Source organism: Callospermophilus lateralis, chromosome 10, assembly GCF_048772815.1.
Source record: "Callospermophilus lateralis isolate mCalLat2 chromosome 10, mCalLat2.hap1, whole genome shotgun sequence".
Taxonomy (NCBI): Eukaryota; Metazoa; Chordata; class Mammalia; order Rodentia; family Sciuridae; genus Callospermophilus; species Callospermophilus lateralis.
Genome location: NC_135314.1, coordinates 14,263,015 through 14,287,253, shown reverse-complemented (window position 1 = coordinate 14,287,253; position 24,239 = coordinate 14,263,015). Strand labels below are relative to the sequence as shown.

At 36.9% G+C, this 24,239-nt stretch overlaps 1 protein-coding gene across 10 annotated transcripts in view; it reads right to left on the bottom strand.

Annotated features, from left to right (window-relative positions):
* Positions 1 to 24,239, bottom strand: part of Grik1 (glutamate ionotropic receptor kainate type subunit 1) — a 379,975-nt gene that overhangs the window by 12,635 nt on the left and 343,101 nt on the right. For 6 of the 10 annotated variants that reach the window (XM_076867150.2, XM_076867152.2, XM_076867151.2 and 3 more), the window contains 3 exons: positions 20,723 to 20,940; positions 9,647 to 9,872; positions 5,038 to 5,288 (listed from right to left, as the gene is read on the bottom strand). In XM_076867150.2, the coding sequence (XP_076723265.1) occupies positions 5,038 to 5,288; positions 9,647 to 9,872; positions 20,723 to 20,940 (695 nt within the window). Of the gene's footprint in view, positions 1 to 3,537; positions 3,688 to 5,037; positions 5,289 to 9,646; positions 9,873 to 20,722; positions 20,941 to 24,239 lie in introns of those variants that run through there. The other 4 variants (XM_076867154.2, XM_076867155.2, XM_076867156.2 and 1 more) reach the window with 1 other exon arrangement.

The following is a 24,239-nucleotide window of genomic DNA, read 5'->3' as shown; positions in this document are numbered from 1 at the left end:
CATTTCATTTAATTCTCATGGTAAATGTGTAAAGCCAATAACATTGACTTACGTTTAGGAATTTGAGAAGTTAAACCCTTACTCCAAATAACTGTTATATTGAGTGATTATGATGTGCTACATGCCATGCAAGAGGTTTTACATATTGCCACAGAGTGAGATCCATATTATCATACCCATGTTCCCTAGTGGATCATCTCTAGAACACTGGTCTATCAAGATGCTCTGGGGAAAGATATTCTATGATCTAATAGAAAAGATATTTTGTGATCTATTAGGCTTAGTCAATGCTGAATAGTTTTCTACCTTTCTGGAAATTCATGATCCATGACGGCATATTAAACATGCTGAGATATGCAGTAAAGAAATGTTTAGTGGCATGCTCTATGGGTCACTTAACCAGGAACATCTTATTTGAGAAACACATGACATTGAAAAAAAAACCCCTTTTAAAACAACCTTATGTTCTAGAAATGATGTCTCAGTGTTGCATATTAGGAAAATAAGATTCTAAGAAGTTCAGTAACTTACCTACAGTCAATCCACATGTGATCATGCTTGAACCTAAGTATGACTAGTTTTTATAACATTCTCTCCTGATTCTAATATCTATGACTCGAGGTCAAGGACTCCAATATCTTTTAATAAAGCTGAATTAAAATTGCTGAAAGGATCAAATGTAATGCTCAATTTAAAAACATTTGAAAACCATAGAAGAGTATTATATATCAGAATCAGGCAGTATACAGTTAAAACTATTATGCAAATATTAATTTTTGAAAGAGATTATTTCGTTATCCAAATCTCTGAATCAAACTTTTAAATGGGGTCTCTGTAGAAAGGCAAGCACTGTTACCCACCATTATCTGTTTCATCAATCACTTATAAACTTTTTGGCAGTGTTTTTGGTACATTAAATAGTTCTTGGAGAAATACTTCGGTGGTTAGAACAGTGTTATGTTTATCCCCACATTTGATTCTGTTGATTATGAAAATGTGAATTTTGACCTGAGACAAATGGTTAAGTTACTTGTATTTCAATAGTGGCAAGTAAACTGGAGTGGGCTTTATAGACACTTTCTTAAAAGTACATTTATTTCAAGGAAGAGGAAACGCTGAGAAACAATCAGGGCAAGAATCAACTTTTCTGAATGCGCTTTGCTGGAGAAATATAGGATTGATGTGATTCAAAAATTGGAGCCACTTAGAACAGAGCAGGAAAAAGACAATGCAATGTGACTGCACAGGTGGCGTCTCTGCCTCTGAGGAATATATTTTAGAGGATCACTGGATGTGTCAAGAGGTAACTCCCCTAAGGACAACAAAGAGCAACGGATCCCATATTGAGGGAAGATGAAAGGCATCTTCAATTCCCCTCCTCACTGTGAAGGAGAAACAAGCCCAGAGGGACCAGCAGACATTCTCTGTCACAACAAATTAAGTATGCAATTGGCTTTCTGTGTCACCAACGTGAGTTAGTGGGGAATTTTTTACAGCACTTTGAATGCAGGTGGAAAATAAATCTGTGGAGATCTGTAACTAATGTGTATGGAAGTTCTTTCCTCTATTTATTTTCTCCTCTTTGCCCTTCTCTCCAATATGCTTTGAATGAATTAATAATGGTGATGGATCCAAAGCAATGAGTGTGAAGTAGCAATGCTCAGAAAAGATTGCTCCAGGTGCAACTGTTCTGTCCTGGGTGAATGTGGAGAAGGTGGACAGCATCTCATGCAAAGATGTTCATCAATGAGGGTGAGTGAGCAGTAGATACGAGATGTATCAATTGGTTTCCAGCTCAGGACTTGATTTAGATCTTCAAAGAAATGATATATGGTCTTAAAGACTCTAAAGCTACAGAAGATTGCTAAACTCTACAAGAAAATGCTAAGAGCATGGTGTTACTGCATTTCTGCCCAGGGATTGTTCTTGACCATGTTGCACATCTGCTAGTGACCAACATAGGCAATGCTCTTCCGCGTTGACACCAGAGGTTCATGTTTAACCATGATTCTCTGGGTCATGGATTTTTTTTAAAAAATGTTTTCATTAGTACATTATAGTTACACATCATAGTGGGGTTCATTTTGACGCATTCATACATGCAAGAAATGTAATCTGTTCCATTTTAATCCCCAGTACTTCCACTTTCCTTCCCCTCCTCTCTCCCCCTGCTTCTCTTCCCCCCACTCTATTTATTTATGATTTTTTCCTGATTGGTGCTTTATAGATATACATAGGGTGAGACTCACTGTGGCATAGTCATACATGTGCATAGTATAATTTGGTCAATTTCATTCTGCAGTTCCTTCTCTTTTCTATCCCTCCTCCCTCCCACTCAATCTTCCTCCTCTCCCCTACCAAGGTCCCTTCTATTTTCCTGGGATATCCGTCCCCACCCCCCTCCATTTTTAATTCTTTGGTTCTCTCTGCTTCCACATATGAGAGAAAACATTTGACCTTTGCCTTTCTTATATAGTCATCTGCTGCTCAACAAAGGTGCCAAAAACATACATTGAAGAAAAGATAAATTTTTAAAAAACTGGTCCTGGGAAAACTACCCATATGTAGAAGAACGAAACTAGAACTCAGTCTCTTATCCTGCACAAAAGTCAACTCAGAGTGGATCAAAGACCAGAAAATAGGCCAGAAAATTTACAACTGCTAGAAAAAAAACAGATTCAACCCGCCAACCTATTGGTACGTGTACCATCTTGCTTAATGAGACCCCTAAAGCTCAAGACATAAAACCAAAAATCAATAACTGGGATGGCATCAAATTAAAACCCTTCTGTACTGCAAAGGAAGTAATTAAGAGTGTGAAGAGAGAACCTACAAAATTGGAGAAGATCTTTGTCGGCTACTCTTCTGACAGGGCATTAATATTCAGAATATGGAAAGAACCCCCAAACCCACAAAACCCCCAAATAACCCAATCAATAGATTATTATAATTTTTGAATCTTTAAAATCTAAGATTCATATAAGTCTTCTTGTAAATAACACATTTTAAATAGTGGAATCAATTTGAATAAAACATTAACATTGTTATGGAATTACATGTGTACTTATTGAAAAGACAAGGGTTTCTGGAAATATGAAATATGTGATTCTAAAGAACATGGAGGACAGGGAGAGGGAAAGAGGAGGGAAAAAGAGTTCACCAAGATGAAAAGGAGTCTGCAGAATCAGCATTTAGTGTTCATGCTTTTCCCTGTTGAAAGTCTGAATCTTCTTTTTCATGAGAAAAGAGTCATTTATTTTTGATGCATGAGATAGAGCAAAGATGATTGTTTTGCATGAAGTAGATTCCTGTTTATGCACTTATGTAGGAGTCTGTACAGTCCTGATGTGGTCCCGCCTCTACATACAATGCACATCTGCATTGAAATCAACAGAGTTCTGTCCACATGTATGTTGCTAACATGGGGATAGGGAGTTAGGGTTATTCATGCTTGGTTAGACACAGACAAAAATCAACAACAATTAGGAGTCATGGTTTCTACTGGGCACATCTTTTTTTTTTTTTTTTTTAAACCGATTACACAGTATGAATTGAGGACTGTGTCCGAATCCCTTTTTCCTCTCGAATTAATTTGCCACATTCTAAATCCGTAGATAAAGTAGTTCCAGAAGTGGAGTTGGTAGGATGGGTTTGCTTACACTGCAGTCCATAAAAGAAACAAAAAGCCTTGCATGCAAAAGAAATGAGAAAAAAATATAAAAATGAATAAATCAAAAGCAAAAATGAATGTTTAAATGAAAATTAAAATCAAATGAAGCTGGCAATTATGAGAAGCACATTAAAGCATAATATATACAAGCTTTTGTTTTTTAAATTAGTTGCATAAAACAAGACACCTCAAGAGCAAATTGAAAGTTAAAACAAAGCAGATCAGTCCATTTTCCCTTTTTAATTAAAGACAGTTTTCCATAATGTGGTCCAGGAAAGGGTACTCAATATTTTCATCGTTTCTTTGTAATTCTGGGGAAGATTTTCGCAACCAGACCTGTTATAATGAATCATCTCCAGTTCCTGGTGCTTAAGGAGAACTTCCACTTAAAGGGAGTGGGTCTAGTATCAGATTATGCATCAGAACCAGCTATATAATTTTCAGGGACAGTGAAAATGAAAATGTGTGACTCCTTGTTAAAAAATGATTAAGAATTTCAAGATAGATATGGCGGAGCATTAAACTGGCTCTGTTATTAAAAGTTCATACTCTTGAATTTCGAACAATATCTTTAAATTAATTAGGTGGCCTAATACACTATAGTGGCTGTGAGTTTTGCATTTCATTTTTTTCTATATGCTTATGAAGGAATAATGAAACCACAAACATCTTTTCTGTAGGGTCTAAGTTTATGATATGAGTTCTTTTAAAAATAAAATAGGCAAAAATAGTTCATCATTGAAATCATCCTGTAGTCCTAAATGCAATTTGGAAAGTAAAGCTTCAAATATACTTAATTGTCATTTTGTGTTGTTGATCATATTACTGGCAAAAATTGAATTATCCTGTTATAAATCATACCTTGATGTAAGTAAAAGCTCAGTTTCAAAATACTGCCTTTATGTTGTCATGTAAATTGTTTTGCATGAGTACAAGTGCTCAGAATCTCCAGTGAAGGGCTGGTAACACTTCTTTCAAGTATCTTTTCCCATTTTGGATTTACTCTTTCCTTACCCTACCTGTAGTTTCTATCTTAAGAGCACATAACTGTTCAAGAAATTAACTGTCTTTGGAATTTCTGCACTGTCATTGGAAATAGTGCTAATTTGAGTTTGTGTAGAGGCCCTTCCTTCCTTCCTTTCTTCTTCCTCTTCTTTTTTTTTTTTTGTGTGTTGATAAATGATGAAGTTAAGGTGCCAGCAGCACCTGGCAGGTATTCAACATCTCTCTGCTCTAACTCAAAAATGGCTCTTCTGGGCATCTAATGCAATAGACTGTTACAAAAAGGGCAAGCCTCCTTGAAACTTCAAACTTCAGACAGATAATTCCAACTAAAAACCATCCCGTTTTAGAAAGAGATGACTCACCTGTTCAATATCATTGTTCTTGCGTGATTTGTATATAAATTCTCCAATGGCTACAAATACAGAAAGGACCAGTCCAGCAGCCAGGACAATGAAGATGCCCCCAATATTTTCTACTCCCAGAGCACTGGCCTCTTTGCTGTCTTCTTCAGGGCACCCATTTCCCCGCCACCATTTCTCTTTCATCATATGCAGCTTGCCCTCTTCTTGTAGTTGAAGAATAGCTATCGTAATTTTATCCCGGTAAGGAGACCCTGAAAGTGAAATCATTGGGATACTGGTCACCAAAAGGCTAAAGAAGAGGTTTTTACTAACTTAGTGGTAAATAGATCATGGCTGTTGTAAAAGCCAGATCTACAAATCAACTAGGCAAGGCAGGAAAGTGCAATCCCCTATTTTGGAGGTCCTAAAGAATGGGAAAGGGGAAAGCTGACATGTTGAGATTGACTCTGACCTGGACTGTTTACTCCTTCTAAGCGAAGAAAAGCTAAGCTAGGACTTCTGACAGACTTCTGCTTCTGGGGAGTTCTTCAGAGTCTTCATCATGGTCAAAGGCTTTCATTGCCTAGATTCTACTTTTTCTAAGTTCTTAGATCTCCTATATTGTGACTGAGTCTGTTTATTTCCTCTTCTTCCTAGATAGATATGTTATATAGCTAGATATTTCCCAGCCTCCTTCAAGGTCACTGTGGCCATGTGACTGATTTTTAGCCAAAGGGAGCTAACCTGATTTATGAATATTTCTAATCCTACATCATATGTCTTCCCAACTTTCTCTTCTGTGCTCTCTCTCTCGTCCCAAATACACCGCAGGAAGCAAAAGATTTCAAGTCACCAGGCATGGTGTAACTGCCAAATAGAAGGAACTTGGGTCCTAGGATGCCTGCAAAAAGCAAAGCTTCTTTCTCAATTTGCATTAAATAGCCACAAAGGTCAAGGAATAACCCACTCACTGTGTAAGTCACAGAATATTGGTTATAGCCTTTCATCCATACTGACTAATTTTCCTAGTAAGATAAACTTAAGAATAAATTTTAAATACTTTAAAGGTCCTACTAAATTCAATTAACTTTCAAAAATTGGCACAGACTTTTTTCATAATATTTATGCTCTGTCTTTGAGTAATAATATTCTTAATGTTTAATTGTGTGAGGGTTAGAAAGTACCAACATCTTCATCTTCGCAATACTGGATTCCTATGTTAATGCAAAGAAAGAGACACAGCAAGAGTCTTTTACTCAATTTTTCCTTGGATGGTAAGAATTTTTGTTAGCATTTCTCTTACTCAGTAGGAAAGTAGTACACACTGGCTGTCTCTGCTTACAGATTTTAAAGTCACTCTTGGTAGAAATCTTGAATCTGAAAGTATGAGTGAAACTAATAGTTACTGGCAGAGCCAAGAATCAAATTCAATTCTCCTTACTTCTTACTTCTTGGTGCTGTTTTCATCAAAGTGCTCCCACATCACTCCCCCACCCCCAAATACGCTTTTCCTCCTGTGGCATGGTTAAGTTTGAAAAGTGCTAACATTTGTAGCATTTGTCATTTCTTTTCTCCTAAGATTTTTAAAAGTAATGGTTAGCACTCAAAATTGAGTTTAAAAGAAGAGCAAAATGCTTCAGAGGGAGATTATGTCTTGTCAATTAAGAGTATGGATTTTTGCTGAGAAAATGGGTCTTGAAAGCCACATTAAAAGATGTTAGCTGTTTGCTTAAACACCCCCAGAATAATGACCGATGTCAAAATTAGCACCATTAACATACCCACAGCATGTGAGCAACTAGGTGAACCAGGAGCACTTTGCTTCAAGGTACAGGAAAGTGCTTTGAAGGGTTCAAGAATGATTCGTACAGTGGTAGCTGCCACAGTGATCATAGCAGTATACACAGTGGGCACTCAATAAATGCTGACTGTCGCTCTCCTCTGCCTCCAGGCTGCACAGTACCCAAAACATTTCAGACAGATGGAGATACAATTTCTGTTTAAAGTTGGTCTCTAAGGAAGGCAATTTCCAGGCTCCTGGTAACCTGTTCAAACCTTAACTGTTCTCATTCTCCTGAAGTTTTATTTTAAATCCTTCAGGAGGCACATTTCCAGAGCTTCTGTCCTGAGAATCTTTAAGAAGTTAAGTTTTCAATTCTGTGTTGCAACTGGTACATCTTTGCCAGTCTCTCATTATTGGAGAGACTGGAGCCTCAAGGGCTCTGTCAGGGTTAGGCCACAGGGTTTGGAGAGGTTTTGATATCTGTATGTATTTTAGTGTCAGTCTTTGATATCAGTGCTTATATGGATTGAGTGACATTAGAAGTGACTTATTACAAGTCACTCGAAAAAAATGTATATGTATACACACAGATCTTTCTGAATAGCAACTGATCTTTCTTAAAGAGTCAATTCATCATAGAAGGAACGTCTCAAAAATTTATCCAACAGCTGCATTCCCAATGGATGTATTCTCTCTGAGGTCTGCCATCTGTTCCAATTATTCCTTCATTGTTCTTGGTTTAAAAGCATGACAGGTTTATGGTCTCTATGAAAAATTCCTGAAGTATATTTCTTTTCATCTTGGGAGGGAGGAAGCCTCTTTTAACTTTGGAATTTGTTATGGGTGAGGTTGGCAAAAAAGAGACTGATAGGTACCTTTAAATCTCTCCATAATTTATATATGTATATGTTATATATAAATATTATATCTCTATCTATCTATCTGTCTGTCTGTCTGTCTGTCTATCTATCTAAGAGTCAACCTCATTCATATGAAGGCACCCAGAGGTTTTCAATAGCATCTATCTAACTTTCCCCACCCCATGTTATCTAAAATTAGGTAGCAAAGCTTGATTAGGGAGGTAGGATATTGTTTTTAAAATAAAAAAAGGTGCACAGTATCCTTTTAGTTTGTGGTTTACCATCCCCCGCAGAGTCCCATGAAAAACAGGTTGCTAAATTATAGCAGTTTTCCTCTTGGGGAAAAAAAGCTACACTTCACTAGCAATACTGGTATTTTATCAAGAAAAGTTACTGGAAATTAAAGGCTAAAAAGGTAATGACAGATCCCCTAACCCAATTTGTTCTGCAGATTTTTGTAGAAGACATACATAAAGTTATTTCCCCCATACCACATATTTCTAACACCAGGTAGATATCAGGGAGTCAAATTGACTGTATATTCATAGTAAATGTTGAAGACAGTTGACCTTTACTTAGTTAATTCAACTAGTATTAATATAGTTTATACAGTTGAATAGTAAGTTAAACGTAGCATACACAAGCCTTTTAAAAAATTAATTAGTGGGGCAAAGTGTGAAATATAATATATCAAGAACTATGTAATGTTTTGAACAACCTACAATAAAAAAATAATTTAAAAAAATTGAAAAATTTAAAAAAAGTATATCTGAATTGTTGATATCATATAGAAGTCAATTCTCCTCATTAAACTGTATATTTCATCTAAAAAAAATTAATTAGGTGCCAAATTAAAACTTGAAAAAATTTCACTGAAAATCTGGATTTATTTTGATAAGTGAATTACACCTGACAAATTTTCTCTCAAATTCCCACATGTCTATGGCTGGCTGTCCAGAAGCCTCCTTTAGATAAGTTCTGTGTCTGTAATAGACTAGGGCTGCCAGGATTCCCTCCTATTTCTGCAAGCAAACAAGCTTTCCTCATTTAAGGAGCGACTTGGACTCAATAAGCATTTTAGTTGTGATCCCTGTTTAATGTTGAGGGTCCAACTGGACAATACCTTTCAAACAATAACAAAATAATACAAACTAGCAAATCAAACCTACCTTAGGCTCTCAATTATCTGGCTTGACTGCAATTAGGATTTCTTCTCATTGGATTAGCCCTGACTCCTTTCCATTAGAACGCTTATGAACAAAATACCAGGACTCACTTGCGAGCAGTAGGTTACCTACCTATTCTACTATACCAGAATCTTTTACAATGCAGTTTTCTATAGAGAGGGAAACAGTAGAAAAATATTCTGTCCATGTCTATGACTGTCACCCAGGAAGATGTTATATGGGTACATATTCTTACCAATTTATAATTTCCCTAGGGAAAATGGTGCTACAGAGTCAAACAACTGGAACATTTGGAGATTTTAGATAGTCATTGAATCTAGTTTATGCCTGAGCAAATTATAATTATAATGTAATCTTTATACTTTTTCTTTTAATAGATATAGCCTTGATTTTTCATCTATTGACATGAAATACTAGTCCTCTATGTGCAGTATAAATCTTCATCTATATGCAGAATTAATTTTCTCAGATTCTAATATAATTTAAAGCAGAGAAACTTATAGAATATGTTAATATCAAAGGAAATATTGTGAAGAGGAGTAATTGGGAAAATATCTTCTTAAGATAATAAGACTTTTAAATACTTTTAAATGCTTATACTAAGGTAAAACTTGAAAGAAATTATAGTAGAAGGTTTATTAGGTTGACTCTGTGGGAATCTTAAATTCAGACCATGTGTCTGATTGATATGGATCTTTCTCTTAATTATAGTCTGCCAAGGTCTGGCAGGCTTTTCCATGGAGCACTTGCAATCCAGATGGCCCATCTCCATCCTGGTTAATGCTTAGCCCCCCGCTTACCAATAGGCGTTCCCACGCCGTAACCTTTGGAGTCAATGAGGCCCCCAATCTGAGTGAGGTTGCAGTTTCTCTGAGTCACGTACTCAATGCTGGTGGACTCCATCAGCAGGGCGTAATCAGTGGTGAGCACTCTCTGGATCCCCTCGTCACTGTTTTTAACCAGGGCAGTCTGCTGCCTGCTGCTCATGAAAGCCCACATCTTCTCATAGGTGGATATCCTTGATTTCTGCAGGGAGAAAAAACACACCCACCAGCAGAAGAGTGCTGGGAAAAACAGGGTTGGAAGCTACTCAACATCCCAGAGGTTCAAATAATATGGGAAAAACTCTTTTCCCCTCAGGTAGGGAATGGAGATGGATGGTCCTGGCACTTTGGTTTGGTAGCTGAAATGAACCCCAATTCACTACAAAAAAAGCACTTGGAGGCACTGAGACTCCTGTGGAGAAAAAGAAGATTCGACAGAGTGATGGACTCCAGGTCCTTTGCTTGGTTGTGGTTAAGGAAGAATGAACATTGGCGTCAATGACAGTGCTTGACAGATGAACAGTGTGAACAAAACATCATGGCCCATCAGGTCCAGGGCTTTGTCTTACGTTTTTCAAGTATGCAACGCTCAATCCCTCATCAGTATTCCTTTGAGAGAATAGCCCTGGAATAAAGCATTTGCCTTCTTTACTTTGTTTGTGAAAGAACTGCCATTCATTCTTATCTTTTCTACAAAATCTAGAATGTAAAGGCTCTTTCCAATTTAATATTCAGATCAGAAAACTCTTCATACTTCTTGTATACAATTTTTCATTGCAATCGTATTATAGATAATGAGGACTGCATATCTCATTTCAAAGTGTTCTATGATTTTGTCTTTTATTCTTCAGCTTTTTTGATAGATGCAATGATCTACTATATATGATATAAAATATATGCATCTATAAATACACACCATTATCTCATTATCTTCTTTTTTCTTTGTTAAAATATACTGCCTAAATTTCCACATTGCTTACGTATGAATTTTCCAATCTCTTGAATAGCTATCTGTGATTAGGCATTTTGCATTTCACTCTGTAATTTTCATATTGTTCCAAGTTTTCCCCCTGAATTTGTCTTCATTTGCATCAGTACTGCCCTCCATTTATTTCAAAGATGAAAGTCATCATGGGAGTTACTGACATTTTCAAGTTAACCCCGTCATGAGCATGCACTCTCTCTCTCTCCTCTCTCTCTCTCTCTCTCTCTCTCTCTCTAATACACACACACACACACACACACACACACACACACACACACACATACACACACACACTTGAAGCATTAAGAAGACTCCTTGGAAAGCAAAGAGACTTAAAACATGATTTAGGGCTGTAGGCAGTAAATGGAACACTTGTGGAATCAATTCTGTGCTTATTCCTCCTCAAGCATTTCTGGGAACTCACTCAATTCCTAACTCTATATAAGACCTGGGTTAAACTGTAGGCTTCATGAGTTAGGGGAAGACGGATGGCTTTTTTTTTTTTTGTATTGTTAGGCATTTAAAGAGCCCCTTGAAAAAGATCTTGTAAGACAAATAACAATTCAATAAACAGCACCTTATAGATATTGGTATTTTATAGAACTCATTTTGTCAGAATTAGGCCCCTGAGAGTTATTTCTCAACCCTAGAGACACCTGCAAATTGGAGCTCATGTTTCCACAACAAAGTCATGTTTGGAGGTTGGGGGTCAATGCTTCATTTGCTGTGTGAACCCAGCCTCGAAGAGACTGTAAAATGCTGAACGTATCATAAAGCACTACTTGTACAACTGCAGGGAGGTCAGTCTGTCTTAGGGCAGTGGATGTGCAGCTAGGAAAATGGTTCCTTCCCAAGGAAATTACCTTAAGGGAAAATAATTTTCTTTGAAGTATGAAATTTTAAAGTTGTTAGAGACTTTAGATAGAGATTGGCTCATTCAAACTGCTACTTTTATAGGTGAGGAATTTTGGTACAGAAGGTTTGGAGACTTCAAAAAGTCACAAGGCAAGTTAATATCAGAGCAAATTCTGGACCTCAGGACCCCCAATATGTAGTTCAATGCTCTTCCACTCTTTCATGCTGATCTGGGGAGGTGGATGTCTACATTGCCACAATTCTTTTGAGAATAATCTTATTTGATCTACAGGTGAAAATATATCTTTAATTCATGGACTGATATTATTTCTCAAGGCACCTCACTAGTTGTTTCATGTTAATACAAAATAAGAATCAGCCTCAGGGGCTGGGGTTGGGGCTCAGCGGTAGAGCGCTTGCCTAGCATGTGCAAGGCCCTGGGTTCGATCTCAGCATCACATAAGCATACATAAATAAAATAAAGGTATTGTGTCCAACTACAATTAAAAAAAAAAAAAGTTAGAGAAAAGAATCAGCCTCCATATAAAACGTTCCATGAAACATTTTCCATCATATTAAAATAAATGCCGAGGCTGGGGTTGTGGCTCAGGGGTAGAGAGCTCACCTCGCACGTGAGAGGCTCTGGGTTCGATCCTCAGCACCACATAAATAAATAAAGTAGAGATATTGTGTTCAAATACAACTAAAAAATAAATTTAAAAAATGAATGCCATAAATGGTTAGAAAACTGGATTTTTGGTCTGTGGAAATTGGGGACAAAAGATCAGACAAAAGCAAATGGTTATTTTTAGATATGATAAGTGGATAAAGTGTGGAGAGTTTGATAAGGCATCCAAGGAATTGAAGGACATGTAAAAGGGATGCACAAACCCTATATAGTTGTTATTGGGTCCCTGTCATGTGCGAGTCTCAAATTTTCTGTGGCAAAAGACTTCATTACTTTCTCAATTCACAGAAGACTTAGCTAGCTGTGGTCTTATGGCACTTGCTTAGTATGTGGTTCATTCTACTTTAAGTGCTCCCTAGAGCTCAAAATGATCTAAGCTCAAGAAGAAGAGAGATCATGCACTGCTGCCCCAATATTCAACAGTTGCAAGATTTCTAAATTACTTTTTTTCCTCTTATCATGATTTGGAAAGAAAATGCATCCTGAGCCAGTGTATTCTTACCCTGTAGTTGGAGTTATACAGTATATTTAAACAATGAAAGCCATGATTGTCTTTCATTTCAACAGATATGTCAAAAGTTAATTAGAATATTTGTAATGCCCTCCAAGCTTCTTAATAACATGCTATAACTGAAAATGCCTCATTTGTTAAATCTGAAATCATTTAGGATTTTTTTTTAAAGGCATGAGGTTTAGATCAGTTCATTTTTGTCTGTTTTAACCTGATTATGTGGCTATCCTGATGCTGTTGAAACATTGTTGGCAAAGAATAAGCACTTTCATAAAGAATCTGCTAAAAGAGAGTGCTACTGAATCAATGTTGATGACCATTATTTATTTCTCTCTTTTTACTTCTGGAATGCATGCAAGTTAAACATTTCCTGTAAAGTGATTTACTATATATATATATATATATATATATATATATATATATATATATATATATATATATATATGCATACATACATATACAAGTAAAAATTAAGGACAGTAATAAAAGCTCAGTGTTCACTGGGTACCAAGCACTATTTTGAGCATTTTGTATACATTAAGTCACTAAATCTTCACAACAATCATGAGAGAGACCATTATAATATCTGTTTTACAGATTTGGAAGTAGAATACTATATGAAGAAATGATAAAACCAAACTTTGATCTCAGCAGTCTTGTTCCCGAGTCTGTGTTTTTAACCAATGGAGAATCAACTACCTGCTTTAATACACAGAGCATCCAACTCATGGCTTGTTGAATGTTTCAGCAGAACCAACAAATTTTCCTAGAAGATAATTAAGAGTAAGTAGTTGCGGCATCTTTCTATTATAGCAAGAGCTATTGCAACACTTGTACTTTTAGCACATAATGTATGGGAACTATTTACACGACTTTTAACAGCTTACATTTATTTAAGACAAAATTTAGACAATGTTTCAGGATATGTGACAGTTGGAATCTGGAAGAAAATGTGGTTACATTTTCTCTTCCTTTAACAATATTTTGACTTCCATATAATTTCACTGTTTTCAGTTGCAAGGTTTCTGCAATATGGTGTAAAACAAGTGCATTTTCTGGGGTGTGGTTTACTTTTAAGATGGACAAAACCTCCATTTTATAGAAATCTCTTTCTATTTTTTCATTTTTACTAAGACAAGTGTTACTTATCACACTGTTTCTCCAGCCGGGTTACTGGCCTTCTACGGTGATGATGTATAATCCCATTATGCAGTAAATCGATAACTAGGCAATTCTCCTTCAGACCAGGGTGTCTAAAGACGTCATACTTTCATCTATTTTTACATATGTTTACTTTCACCTGTGTCCTTAAATCTATACTCATATGTATACACTGGGAATAAACAATTGCTATTTGATTCTTGTTTTCTTACCAAAATGAATGTGATAAATATATACACATTGAACAAATGAAATATCAACACAATTACATTTTAAAATCTCCAATTTACTTTTACTTTAGGTAAGTTCTGATATAAGAAAAACCTTAAAAATCAGCCAAAGGCATAGAAAACCAAACTTGTGAAACATTTACATTGGAGGAAAATAGTTGCCTTAGAGACCACTATTTCATCTAACAGAATATTAAATATCTTTTTCATTAAATAATAAATATTCATGTATATATATAATTCAATGCATAACAATTACTTTGAAGAAAGCATTTATGATCTAGAGGGGTCTCTGTCTTTTAAATGTATATGTGATCATTGTAGCTAATTATGCTTTTATCTGGAATTGATAGAAAGTTGTGACATTGGAAACTCTCCAAGATTTCAAAAATTTATGGGTTCCCTTTAGAAAATTCCCTCAGTGGGATTTAAACACCTTTGCTAAAATATTTTTCATGTTTTCCTCCTGTCCAGAGTTAAAAAAAAACAAAAAGATTGGTTTATTACTGGCAATATACCAGTCATTGGAAAAGGTTAACTTAAATTGACCTCAAATTTCCTCCCAAACAAATACATTTTAAATCAATGGAGACCAAACGTTTTTGACACTCATGATAAAATTAGTTGGATTTTTCTAGTTTGGGCTAATAGCGTTTATATGAAGAGTACCTTCCTATGCAGAGACGTTGGAGTAATTTCTTTCATCTTTTGCTTCCCTAAATGATTATTTCTGTCTGAAATCTGTTGCTCATAATAGCTCATTGCTTCAGTCCCACTGGTGCAGAACTCAGGACTTCCTTGAAATGTCTTTTGGGCTGCTGACAGAACCTAACCACTCACTGGAAGGAGATTAGAAAGGTTAGAGAGTCCCTTATTCCCACAGCTGGTCCAAAGTCCCTAGACCATGAAAGCCAGAAATGACAAGTCTGTTATGATTTCTTTAAACCTATTTTATCCAAGTCATTTTAGACTGAATCACGATCTAATCTATGTAATCCTCTGGCTTGAGTCTGGGAGGATAGTGATTTGTTACAAGGCAAGACTCCCCCCAGAAGTATTTCTGACAGAAGTAATTCATAGCCAATTTGGCTCACAAGGAATTCTTCAGGTGTCCACCCTGCTTCCTGTCCTTACAATCCATCCTTAGCCACAGGTTGTACAGTATTGAACAGGTCTGCATGCATCTTGCCTCTTATTGCTATTCAGATCCTCAAGCCTCCTGTAACTTTTATCCCTTTCCCCTCCCATCCTAACCATGTAGTGCCAAATGCAGTCATGCCATGTTGGAGATCCTGGAAAATATATAAATTGCACTGAATTAAATGGAACTGCCTCACTCTACTCCTCAGCTCAATGTTAAGGGCAGCCTCGCCATCTGTTGCCTACCTGCCATCTGGAAAGTGTTCTTCTTCAAAAGCCACAGAAAGGCTTAGGAAAGGCTTCCAAGGATTGGGGTCTCTGTTGATCAGGTCTCTGGATACCTTTGAAATCTTGGGCCCTGGCCCCCTCTCTGTATTTTTCTGTCCATTAGCAGAAGTCACACATTCCAGAGATTATTGACAGTAAAGAAGCTGAGTGAAGGTAAAACTAGAGTATTTTTAAATCCAGAGGAATGGAAAAACTAGGACTTATAGCAAAGATGAGGGTTTGATAATGATGGTGATGATATTATTGGTGGTAGTTATAAAACTTTAAAAATTGCTTATAGTTTGCCAAGCAGCAAGCTTATCACTTCTATTAATTTTTTTTTAGTTTTTAAAATAATCTTATGAGCTATGATAATAGCCTCAATTTACAGATAGGAAACCCATAGTTCAGTGTTGAAGTAACTTGCTGCAGCCACTGAGCAGTAGCAAAGTAGATTTGATCCCAGGCTCTCTGGCTCCAGACTCTACAATGTGAAACATTCGCTTATATCCCAGCACTGGATGTTAGTCATATGTCCTGAGAAGACTGTCTGGTATTCCTAATCTCCAAACCACAGGCCAGAACCATCATCCTCCCTGGATGATTATTCATAAAGGGCATTGAGAAATCTTTTGTTTCAGGTTATTAGACTTTTTGGTTATAATAATCATTCTTTTAACATGGAGAAAATATGACTTGTTATATTGTCACTGTGAAACCAAAATTTGGACAATTTCATTATCCATCCCATAAGGGTATTAATAGAATTACAACATAGAGAAAATGGAATTTTTGTATATTTCCTATTTTCTATGAGAAAGGGAGAGAGAGAGAGGGCGAGAAAACCAGGAACATCTCAGTGCCGCATTTATAAAGGGAAGTTGTAGCCAGATGTCACTGCTTTCAGTTTTCTTGGGTACAAAATGAGAAATGGGTCATGGAGACCTTAGGGGAACTTTACCCACCTAAGGTTCACAGAGCCCGACCACAGATGGACTGCTCTTTGTCTCTACCTCTTAAGATTCTTGTGCTGGTCCCAGAGATTCAGGAGGGCTGGAAAAACCTTTACTTTTTGAACAAAAGGGCCAAACAATTCACCAGCAAACAAATAATCCACTGAATATTATATCATTAATTAGTTTTATGCCAGTAGTAATACAAGAGTTTGTTTAAAAATTTTCTTAAAGTCTATTGAAGTTCTGAATTATGGATACCTTTGACTCTTAAGCATGGTCTGTTAACGAACTGAAGTTTTGATAAAGGGGAAACAAGATCCCCTGATACCGATGCCCTGAGCACAGTTTCCTGAAACATCTCCAACAGTCCCTGGATGGCTGAGGAAGTGCTCTGCCTTCTCTCGTCTTGTCTTGCTGCTTGCCCTCATGGTGACTGACACCCTTTGATCAAAGAGGCTATTATATCATTCACAGTGCTTAAGACTTAAGATCTGAGCACTGGTGAACTTGGGAAAATGTCGTGCTTAATAAGTAGCATTAGCTAAGTGACCTTGGCCACAAAACATAGGGTTGTGTTCTTAATGTGCAATGTGGTTAGAATTTTAGGAGGTTCCTTTAAAACTCTGGGAAACTTTGTGGTGTTTAATTTATGGTTCGGTCCTTGTTTTTAATAAATATAAGCTTTGATGATCAATTTCATTGTTCTACATACAAACGACTCAATGAAGGAAAACTGCGACTGCCTCCCCATTCTCAGACATGCATAACCTTGACCCAGTACTTACTTAAAAACTGTCCGCCTATCTCCTCTGCCTTACCTGATTCAGAGGGTACAGAGTGGAACCTCACTTGAGCTGTTTATAAAAGACTAAATCTGGTGGGGGTTTCCATGTTAAAAATTGAACACCAGTATTCTAAAATCTGTGGTGTTGTGCTATTTATAAAAAAAATAATAGTCTAGGGGAAAATGTCAATGGATTTTAATTGAAATTTTAGTGAGAGACTTCTGGCCCCTCCTTTCAAGGAGATACTTCACTGAGAACATCCCTTGTTTGTGATCTGGAGATAAAATGTGAGGGATTAGTGTATTTTGTTTGGTCATATAGTTTGTGATTGTAGCCCCCCATACAGCAGCCTATTCTTTAGTTGCAAGATGATTTAAAAATCAACTCAAAAGCAAAGGGACAGTTTTCCACATCAGGGCGCTGCCAGAGGGATGTTTTTGTTCTGGGAACAAAAACACTCATTACGCTGTGTGTGATGAGAAAATGTTTCTTATTAGAAATTTCTTCATGATTGAATCCAGATAGAACCCATCCGAGCAAATGGCTTTTGCTCCAACAACTGAACAGAAGATGCTAACTTGGACAAGGCACTTGCTTTCCTAATTCAGTCCACAGCCCAGGAGACGTTATTGTTTTTACTTAAGAGAGGGAGGGTGGGAGGAGGCCAGGATGCACCAGCAAAGGTTGGAATGTGAGAGTGCAGCCAGGTCAGGATTGGGTCCTTGTGCCTGAAACTGCTGTCACTCAGTGACTTAATTCTCAGGGTGAAACGACCCTAGGAACTAAAAGGCTGGAACATTTCTTTCCCTTGTGGAATAATCCAGCTTAAGAACCCTGAGTGTGCATCCCTCTGAAGCTTTCTGACAGCTTGCCTCCCTCAAGGGGAAAACCAAATCGGATTTAGTCCTTGTTCTCTTTTTGCAAATAAATTTCTTCTTGGTAAACAGAGTTGCAGGACCACAAGCTAACTTGTAAAAGGAGGAACCTGGCAGCAGTGTCTCTTCCTGTGTGGGTCTCTGTGTATCCATATACCTCTCTCTGCTGCTTTCTCTCCTTTCTCTCTCTCTCTCTCTCTCTCCCCTTCTCTGATAGAACTGTTTTTTTTTTTTTTCTCTAGGAGAACTTATGCGAGCATTTATATACATATTATGTGCCAGGTACTGTTTTAAGCTCTGGTGATATAACAGCAAATAAAGCAGATCAGGTCGCTATCCTGAGGAGTGAGCTTTCTAGAACTCTCTAAAGTTCGAACCTTGACTCTTCTCCATTGCTAACTTTGTAACTTTGGGGCAAGCTACTTGGTCTCTCTGTGCTTCCTTATCAAATACCAGTACTTACCTCAGTTAGCCTTTAAAGGAATAAAATGAGAAAACCCATGTAAAGCACTTAGAAACAGCATGTGAGACTCAGGTGAGCACACCGTGCCTGCAGCTATTTCCACTGATGCTGTTTGCAATTTCAGCACTTTCTCTCTCCCTACGGTGCTCATTGCCTCATCATTTGCCTGGTGCCCTGAGAGACCACTTTCCTTTGTGCCTCATTTTCAGGAACAGGGATCAGCACAGGGAGCAGCAGTTGAGAGCAGCACATGCCTGTGTTCTAGAAGTGCATTATTAAAGCACACCTTCATGTCAACCCAGGGTCCTGTCAGGAAAAATGGGATCCAGCACCCTGCACATTCACAGAAGCACATGAGAAAAAAACATATCAAAATGAATGTAAAGGATGCTTTATAAAGACATAGATCTTTGCACAGTGGAAAAGTCAGGTCTATCGCTTTGCAAAGGGCAGACCAGCCTCTTCCTAATGTCAAATTGAAGGATGTAGAATCTCTTCTGTGTTAGTAGCTCATTTCCTGGAACTTTAAAACTCTTTGATATTAATGGAGGAGGTAAAACATTTCAGATATTTTTTTCAGACATACCATGTTCTACTTTGGTACCATCCATTTGTACTGTGTACCTGTAAAGTGACTTTCCTAGTTTCTGACAATACCTACAATTAATCACTAGCTTGGGGTCTCTTTATGCCATTGATTCTAGGAAAATACTTTCAGAAGCTTGGAAAGCCATATATGTATTATAATTTGTCCTTAAGATATTAGTGTTCAGGGATGAAACAATCACCAAGATTTATACATTTATTAAATCAATGACATCATTTTAAAATGAAAAAGTGTTTAAAATATTTTTCTTAACATACAGGAAAAATAAAAAATAGTCCTACCTTTTACATTACTCTGCTTTTTGATAAAACCTTAGGTATAGTTTATTCTTTTTTTTTTTTTTTTTTTTTTTGGCAACGGGAATTGAACTCGGGGACACTCAGCCACTGAGCCACATCCCGAACCCTATTTTGTATTTCATTTAGAGGCAGGGTCTCTCTAAGTTGCTTAGCACTTTGCTTTTGCTGAAGTTGACTTTGAACTCATAATTCTCCTGCCTTAGCCTCCGAAGCTGCTGGGATTACAGGTGTGTGCCACTGTGCCTGCTAGTTTATTCTTAATACAAACCTGCCTTCTTATTTATTACTCTTGTAAGAGTTTATTTTAGCTCTGATAGTTGTTTTCCTTTTTCTCACAAGCACATCCATCTCTGCCAGTGTTTCTTAAAAGAAGATCCCAAACCCTTCTCTGACAGGAACCAGGTATGTGATTGTAAGCGGATCACTGAGGTTCCAAAGGTCTTGTTCTCTTCGCACATAAAATGAAGGGCTAAACTTCATGATCTTCATAAACCTGGCAGATCTATTCAAGTTCATATTTTCCCTATGGGAATTATAGTATCTGAGATTTGATAATAAAATTAGTAAGGCTTATTCCATAAGCAAGTGCAAAAAACCAATTTCGTTATTCTGCGTAAGTAATTTAAAATACCTGAACGAGGAAATGCACTTGACTTTAAAACTAAACCCTCTCTAATTTAACTCTGCTTTGGTACCTGGTGGCTGCTGGAAAACATCAGGCATGGCTGGGGACATTGTATTATAGATGCAGTATTATACTACAGTCCCATGGCATTTTTGCTGTTGTTGTTATGGTTTTAAATTCTCCAACTAAATGCCAACATCGACACCTATTTTTGTCATCTGCTTCTATCTCATTAAGTATAGAACAAAAATAACAAAATTCAAGGAGTCTTGTTCTGAGAATTTCAGATTAAGGAGTCTTTCTTTTGTGGGTTCAATAAATGAGTGATTATTTAACAGGTGACTAGATTGTATTCAGAAAGCATCTTTTGTTTTACTATAGTGTGAAGACCAGAAGGATATTGAAGACAGATCTGTGGATCTGAGAGTACCACGTTGATGACTAAAGAAATCACTTTATGCTGACTGCGGAAGGTGCAGGGACTCCTGGTAGTGGGGCTGTGTCACTGTATGTTTTATTTTATTAAGAAATTTCCCATTCTGAATTGAATGGACTCTCATTTTTCCCTCCTTCTCTCCAGGATGAGAACGCAGTCAGCTTCTTACCTTGAAGAAGGTCATTGTTGATCCATCTCTGACCGCCCCATATTCTATCTTGGTTTGCTTTGCCAGATCGTCTGCTGAATCTATGGGGGATTCCATTCTCTCTACTGTCAAGAAGGCAGCCAGGTTGGCAGTGTAGGATGAAATGATGATTAGGGTGAAAAACCACCAAATTCCTCCAACTATTCTGGTCGATAGAGCTTTGGGCATCAGTTCTGATCCTGTGGTGTTATCATCAGAGTAAAAGTGTTAAATAGAGGGAGAAGAAAAGGGAAGACTAACAGTTGGACTCTATTCTAGGGTGATAAGCCAGTCAAGGACTCTCTATCATGTATGTAGACAAAATAAATGCTTTTTTAAATAAATGGAGCAAAATATAAATGATCCTTTTTAAAAATCAGTAGTCATCACTTTTGCTGAAAATATCATTTATCAACAGCTGATGGTATTAGAATGGCTCTAATCCTGAGATGGTCCTTGTCTAAAATTTAGTTTATTTGCTTAAAATTGAAACATTAATCCTAAGACTTCTGTCCCTTTATTCTTGTCTAAAATACATCCTATAGTGTGAATTAAAATGTTCTAGGACTTTTTATAACTATAAAAAATTAAAATGCTAACTTATGTTTATTTAAGGTTAAAGAATATAAAACTTTCAAAAATTAACATATTATATCATTTATCACATGTCATTTACAATGAAATTTTTCAACAAAATGAATTAAGATGCAGTCATACATGGTGGTGAATGAATTATTTTACTAGTTTTATGTTACTGTTAAAGTCACAATTATGTTTTTCTAATGTAGAGTCATATGTTTGGTAAAAAAGAATATATTCCTTGAAAAATCTAATTCTGTCCTTTAAAAAGTGCTATTTCTTAAGGATACTTCAAAAACTGGTTGTTTCTCGACTGGAGAGAGGCCCTTCTTAGTAAGAATATACATTTTGGGTATCATTCAGATGATTATTTATTTTGGGGGGGTACCAGGGATTGAACTCAGGAGCACTCAACCACTGAGCCACATTCCCAGCCCTATTTTGTATTTTATTTAGAAATAGGGTCTCGGTGAGTTGCTTAGCACCTTGCTATTGTTGAGGCTGGGTTTGAACTGGCGATTCTCCAGTCTCAGCCTCCAGAGCCGCTGGGATTACAGACATGTGCCACAGAGCTTGGCTCAGATGATTACATTTTAAAGATAGAATAGAAGAACTTATTATGTTTGCCAAGAAAACTTTCTTTTCTGAAAGAAAGGGTATTGGCTAAGTTTACATCAAAGGCAGACATCTTAGACAAGGTCTGGTTCAATTTTGACCTAACTGAATTGTGGATGTCTACAAACGCAGCAGCAGAATCAGAAGGGCCCAGAGGTACAATCTGAGTTCAAGTTGTACTAACTCATGAATGCATTTTGTCTAGTCCATTTGCCTGGAATTGACCCTTGGTCCTGTACTTAGCATTTCCTCTGGGAATCTGAGAACACGAGAGTTTGTGAGACCAGTCAAAAACCCTCTGAGTGGAAAATCCCAGAGGACAAAGTAGAGTAGGTCCAATATCTTGTTTAAAGGATCCTTTCTCTATCTATACCGATTTGGTGTCTTGAAATTTTGTTGTTAATAATGGTTTAAGATAGAAGGGGAAATTGGAGTCTCCCAATCTACAAATAAATGATTTTATGCTCAGGTTTAATCTTTAAACAGACACACACGTTGCTCACGAAGTCAAAGCCAGCTCAAGGCTGGCGATAAGCAGATGAAGGTTGGCAGAGATTCTGGGCTTTGAATAAACAGATCTATTCTCCTAATGCTATTAGGGATCTTTGTGCTTTACTCCCTCTTAATGAGAAAAGTGGTTCAACTGCAGTTTGCATTTCCTTCTTTTGTTTGTTTAAATTTGGGTGCATAATATTACAAAAATTTATAATAGTTTCCATTAAATTGCCTCCAAGGATTTAGTGGAATAATTTGTTGTTGTTGTTTTAATCTTGTGGTTAAATGGGATTTATATGCCTATGGGTGTATGTGTTTAAAGCCCAAGGTTATTTCATATCTTTGTACTTAATTGATCTGGTAGCCTTGTAGCAATGTGATATTATTTTAGATCTTTAGTTGGTTATCATTAAAGTACCATTTACTTCATAAAATAGCCACAGGAAATAAATAACACAGCTAATATATGTATTTTTCTTAGTTTATAGGTGCAGATTTTCTGCTGTTAATTTATCTGTATGTTATTTGGTTACATTCATGAAAAGATTAGCTTTTAACACATTTGCACATTTGTATATTGTATGATAGTAAATCTGGGCAGATTATTAACCAACTGTTGACATGTAAAATATATATTCATATTGTACACTTTAAAATAAATATGTGCTTTTGGATGAAATTCTCTTAAAAATTAAAAAAAATACATATTATAGAATCCTACTGAAATTACATTTTAAACTATCTGTAGATGTTATCACCTCAATTCCTCTATATTTTTTGTGTTTTAAAAAAATTTCACATGTTTTGTGAATTTTGTGACTCTCAGTGTTAACTGGCATATTTAGAAATGGCTTCCCTGAAGAAGAGATGATTTATGTGAATTCAGAACTCTACAGGATGAAGTTATGAAAACAATAAAAGTAGAGCAAAACACCATTGGCAAACATTCGGGATGAGAGACAATACTTGCTGAGGTCTCTTTAGTGCCATTTACGGCAGACATGACAGCCAATCCTGATCCAGACTTTGCTCACGCTCTGTAGAAAAGAGAAAGTCTGATCATCACATTCAGAAAGAAATTAAAACAAAATGGTTTCCAATCGAGTACAGTGACAAAGCTTCTGCGAACAAGAGAGAGCACCACAGAGCAGAGCTACCTGGTCCAACGCCACATGCCAAGGACAGATACACTAACAGTCACGAGTACCCCGAGTTTGAGCATGGAAACAGTTTGCTGCACCTGAGAAAGGTTGGTAAACTTCTGAAAGACAAGCAGAGTCTGGTTGGGGCTGACTGTCATGTACCCAAGGTAGTGGTAACTAGCAGACACTGCATCCCACAGTTTGCTGTGGATGATGGTAAACTCCAAACAGGTAGAATGTGAAAGAGAAGTTCTGGGGGTGGGCATTCTCACAGGACAGAACGCGGTCACTGCCATCTGTCTGCACAGCCTGCTGCATGCTCTGTGAAACCTAAGTGCATTTTTTTTTTCTATTCTAATGGCTGAAGAAGGTGAACTTTAGGGGAGGAAAGGAGGTCTCCTTCACTTTGAAAGTAATTGCTTACAAGATAAATACCCTAAAAAATTAAATGCACTGGTAAAGCAAGATATAGCTTCTAATGGGGTTTGTTGCAGGATTTATAGCTCTGTGCTGTGCTCTAAATTCATGCCAGTGGTTTCTAGTAAATCAGGTAGTGTCGGTACCTATTTAGCAGTGCCTACATAAACTATGCATAATTGCATAAAGAGAGGATCTACCTGTTTTTTTCAGTTATTTTGTATTTCTGAATAATTACCATCGGCTCTTAA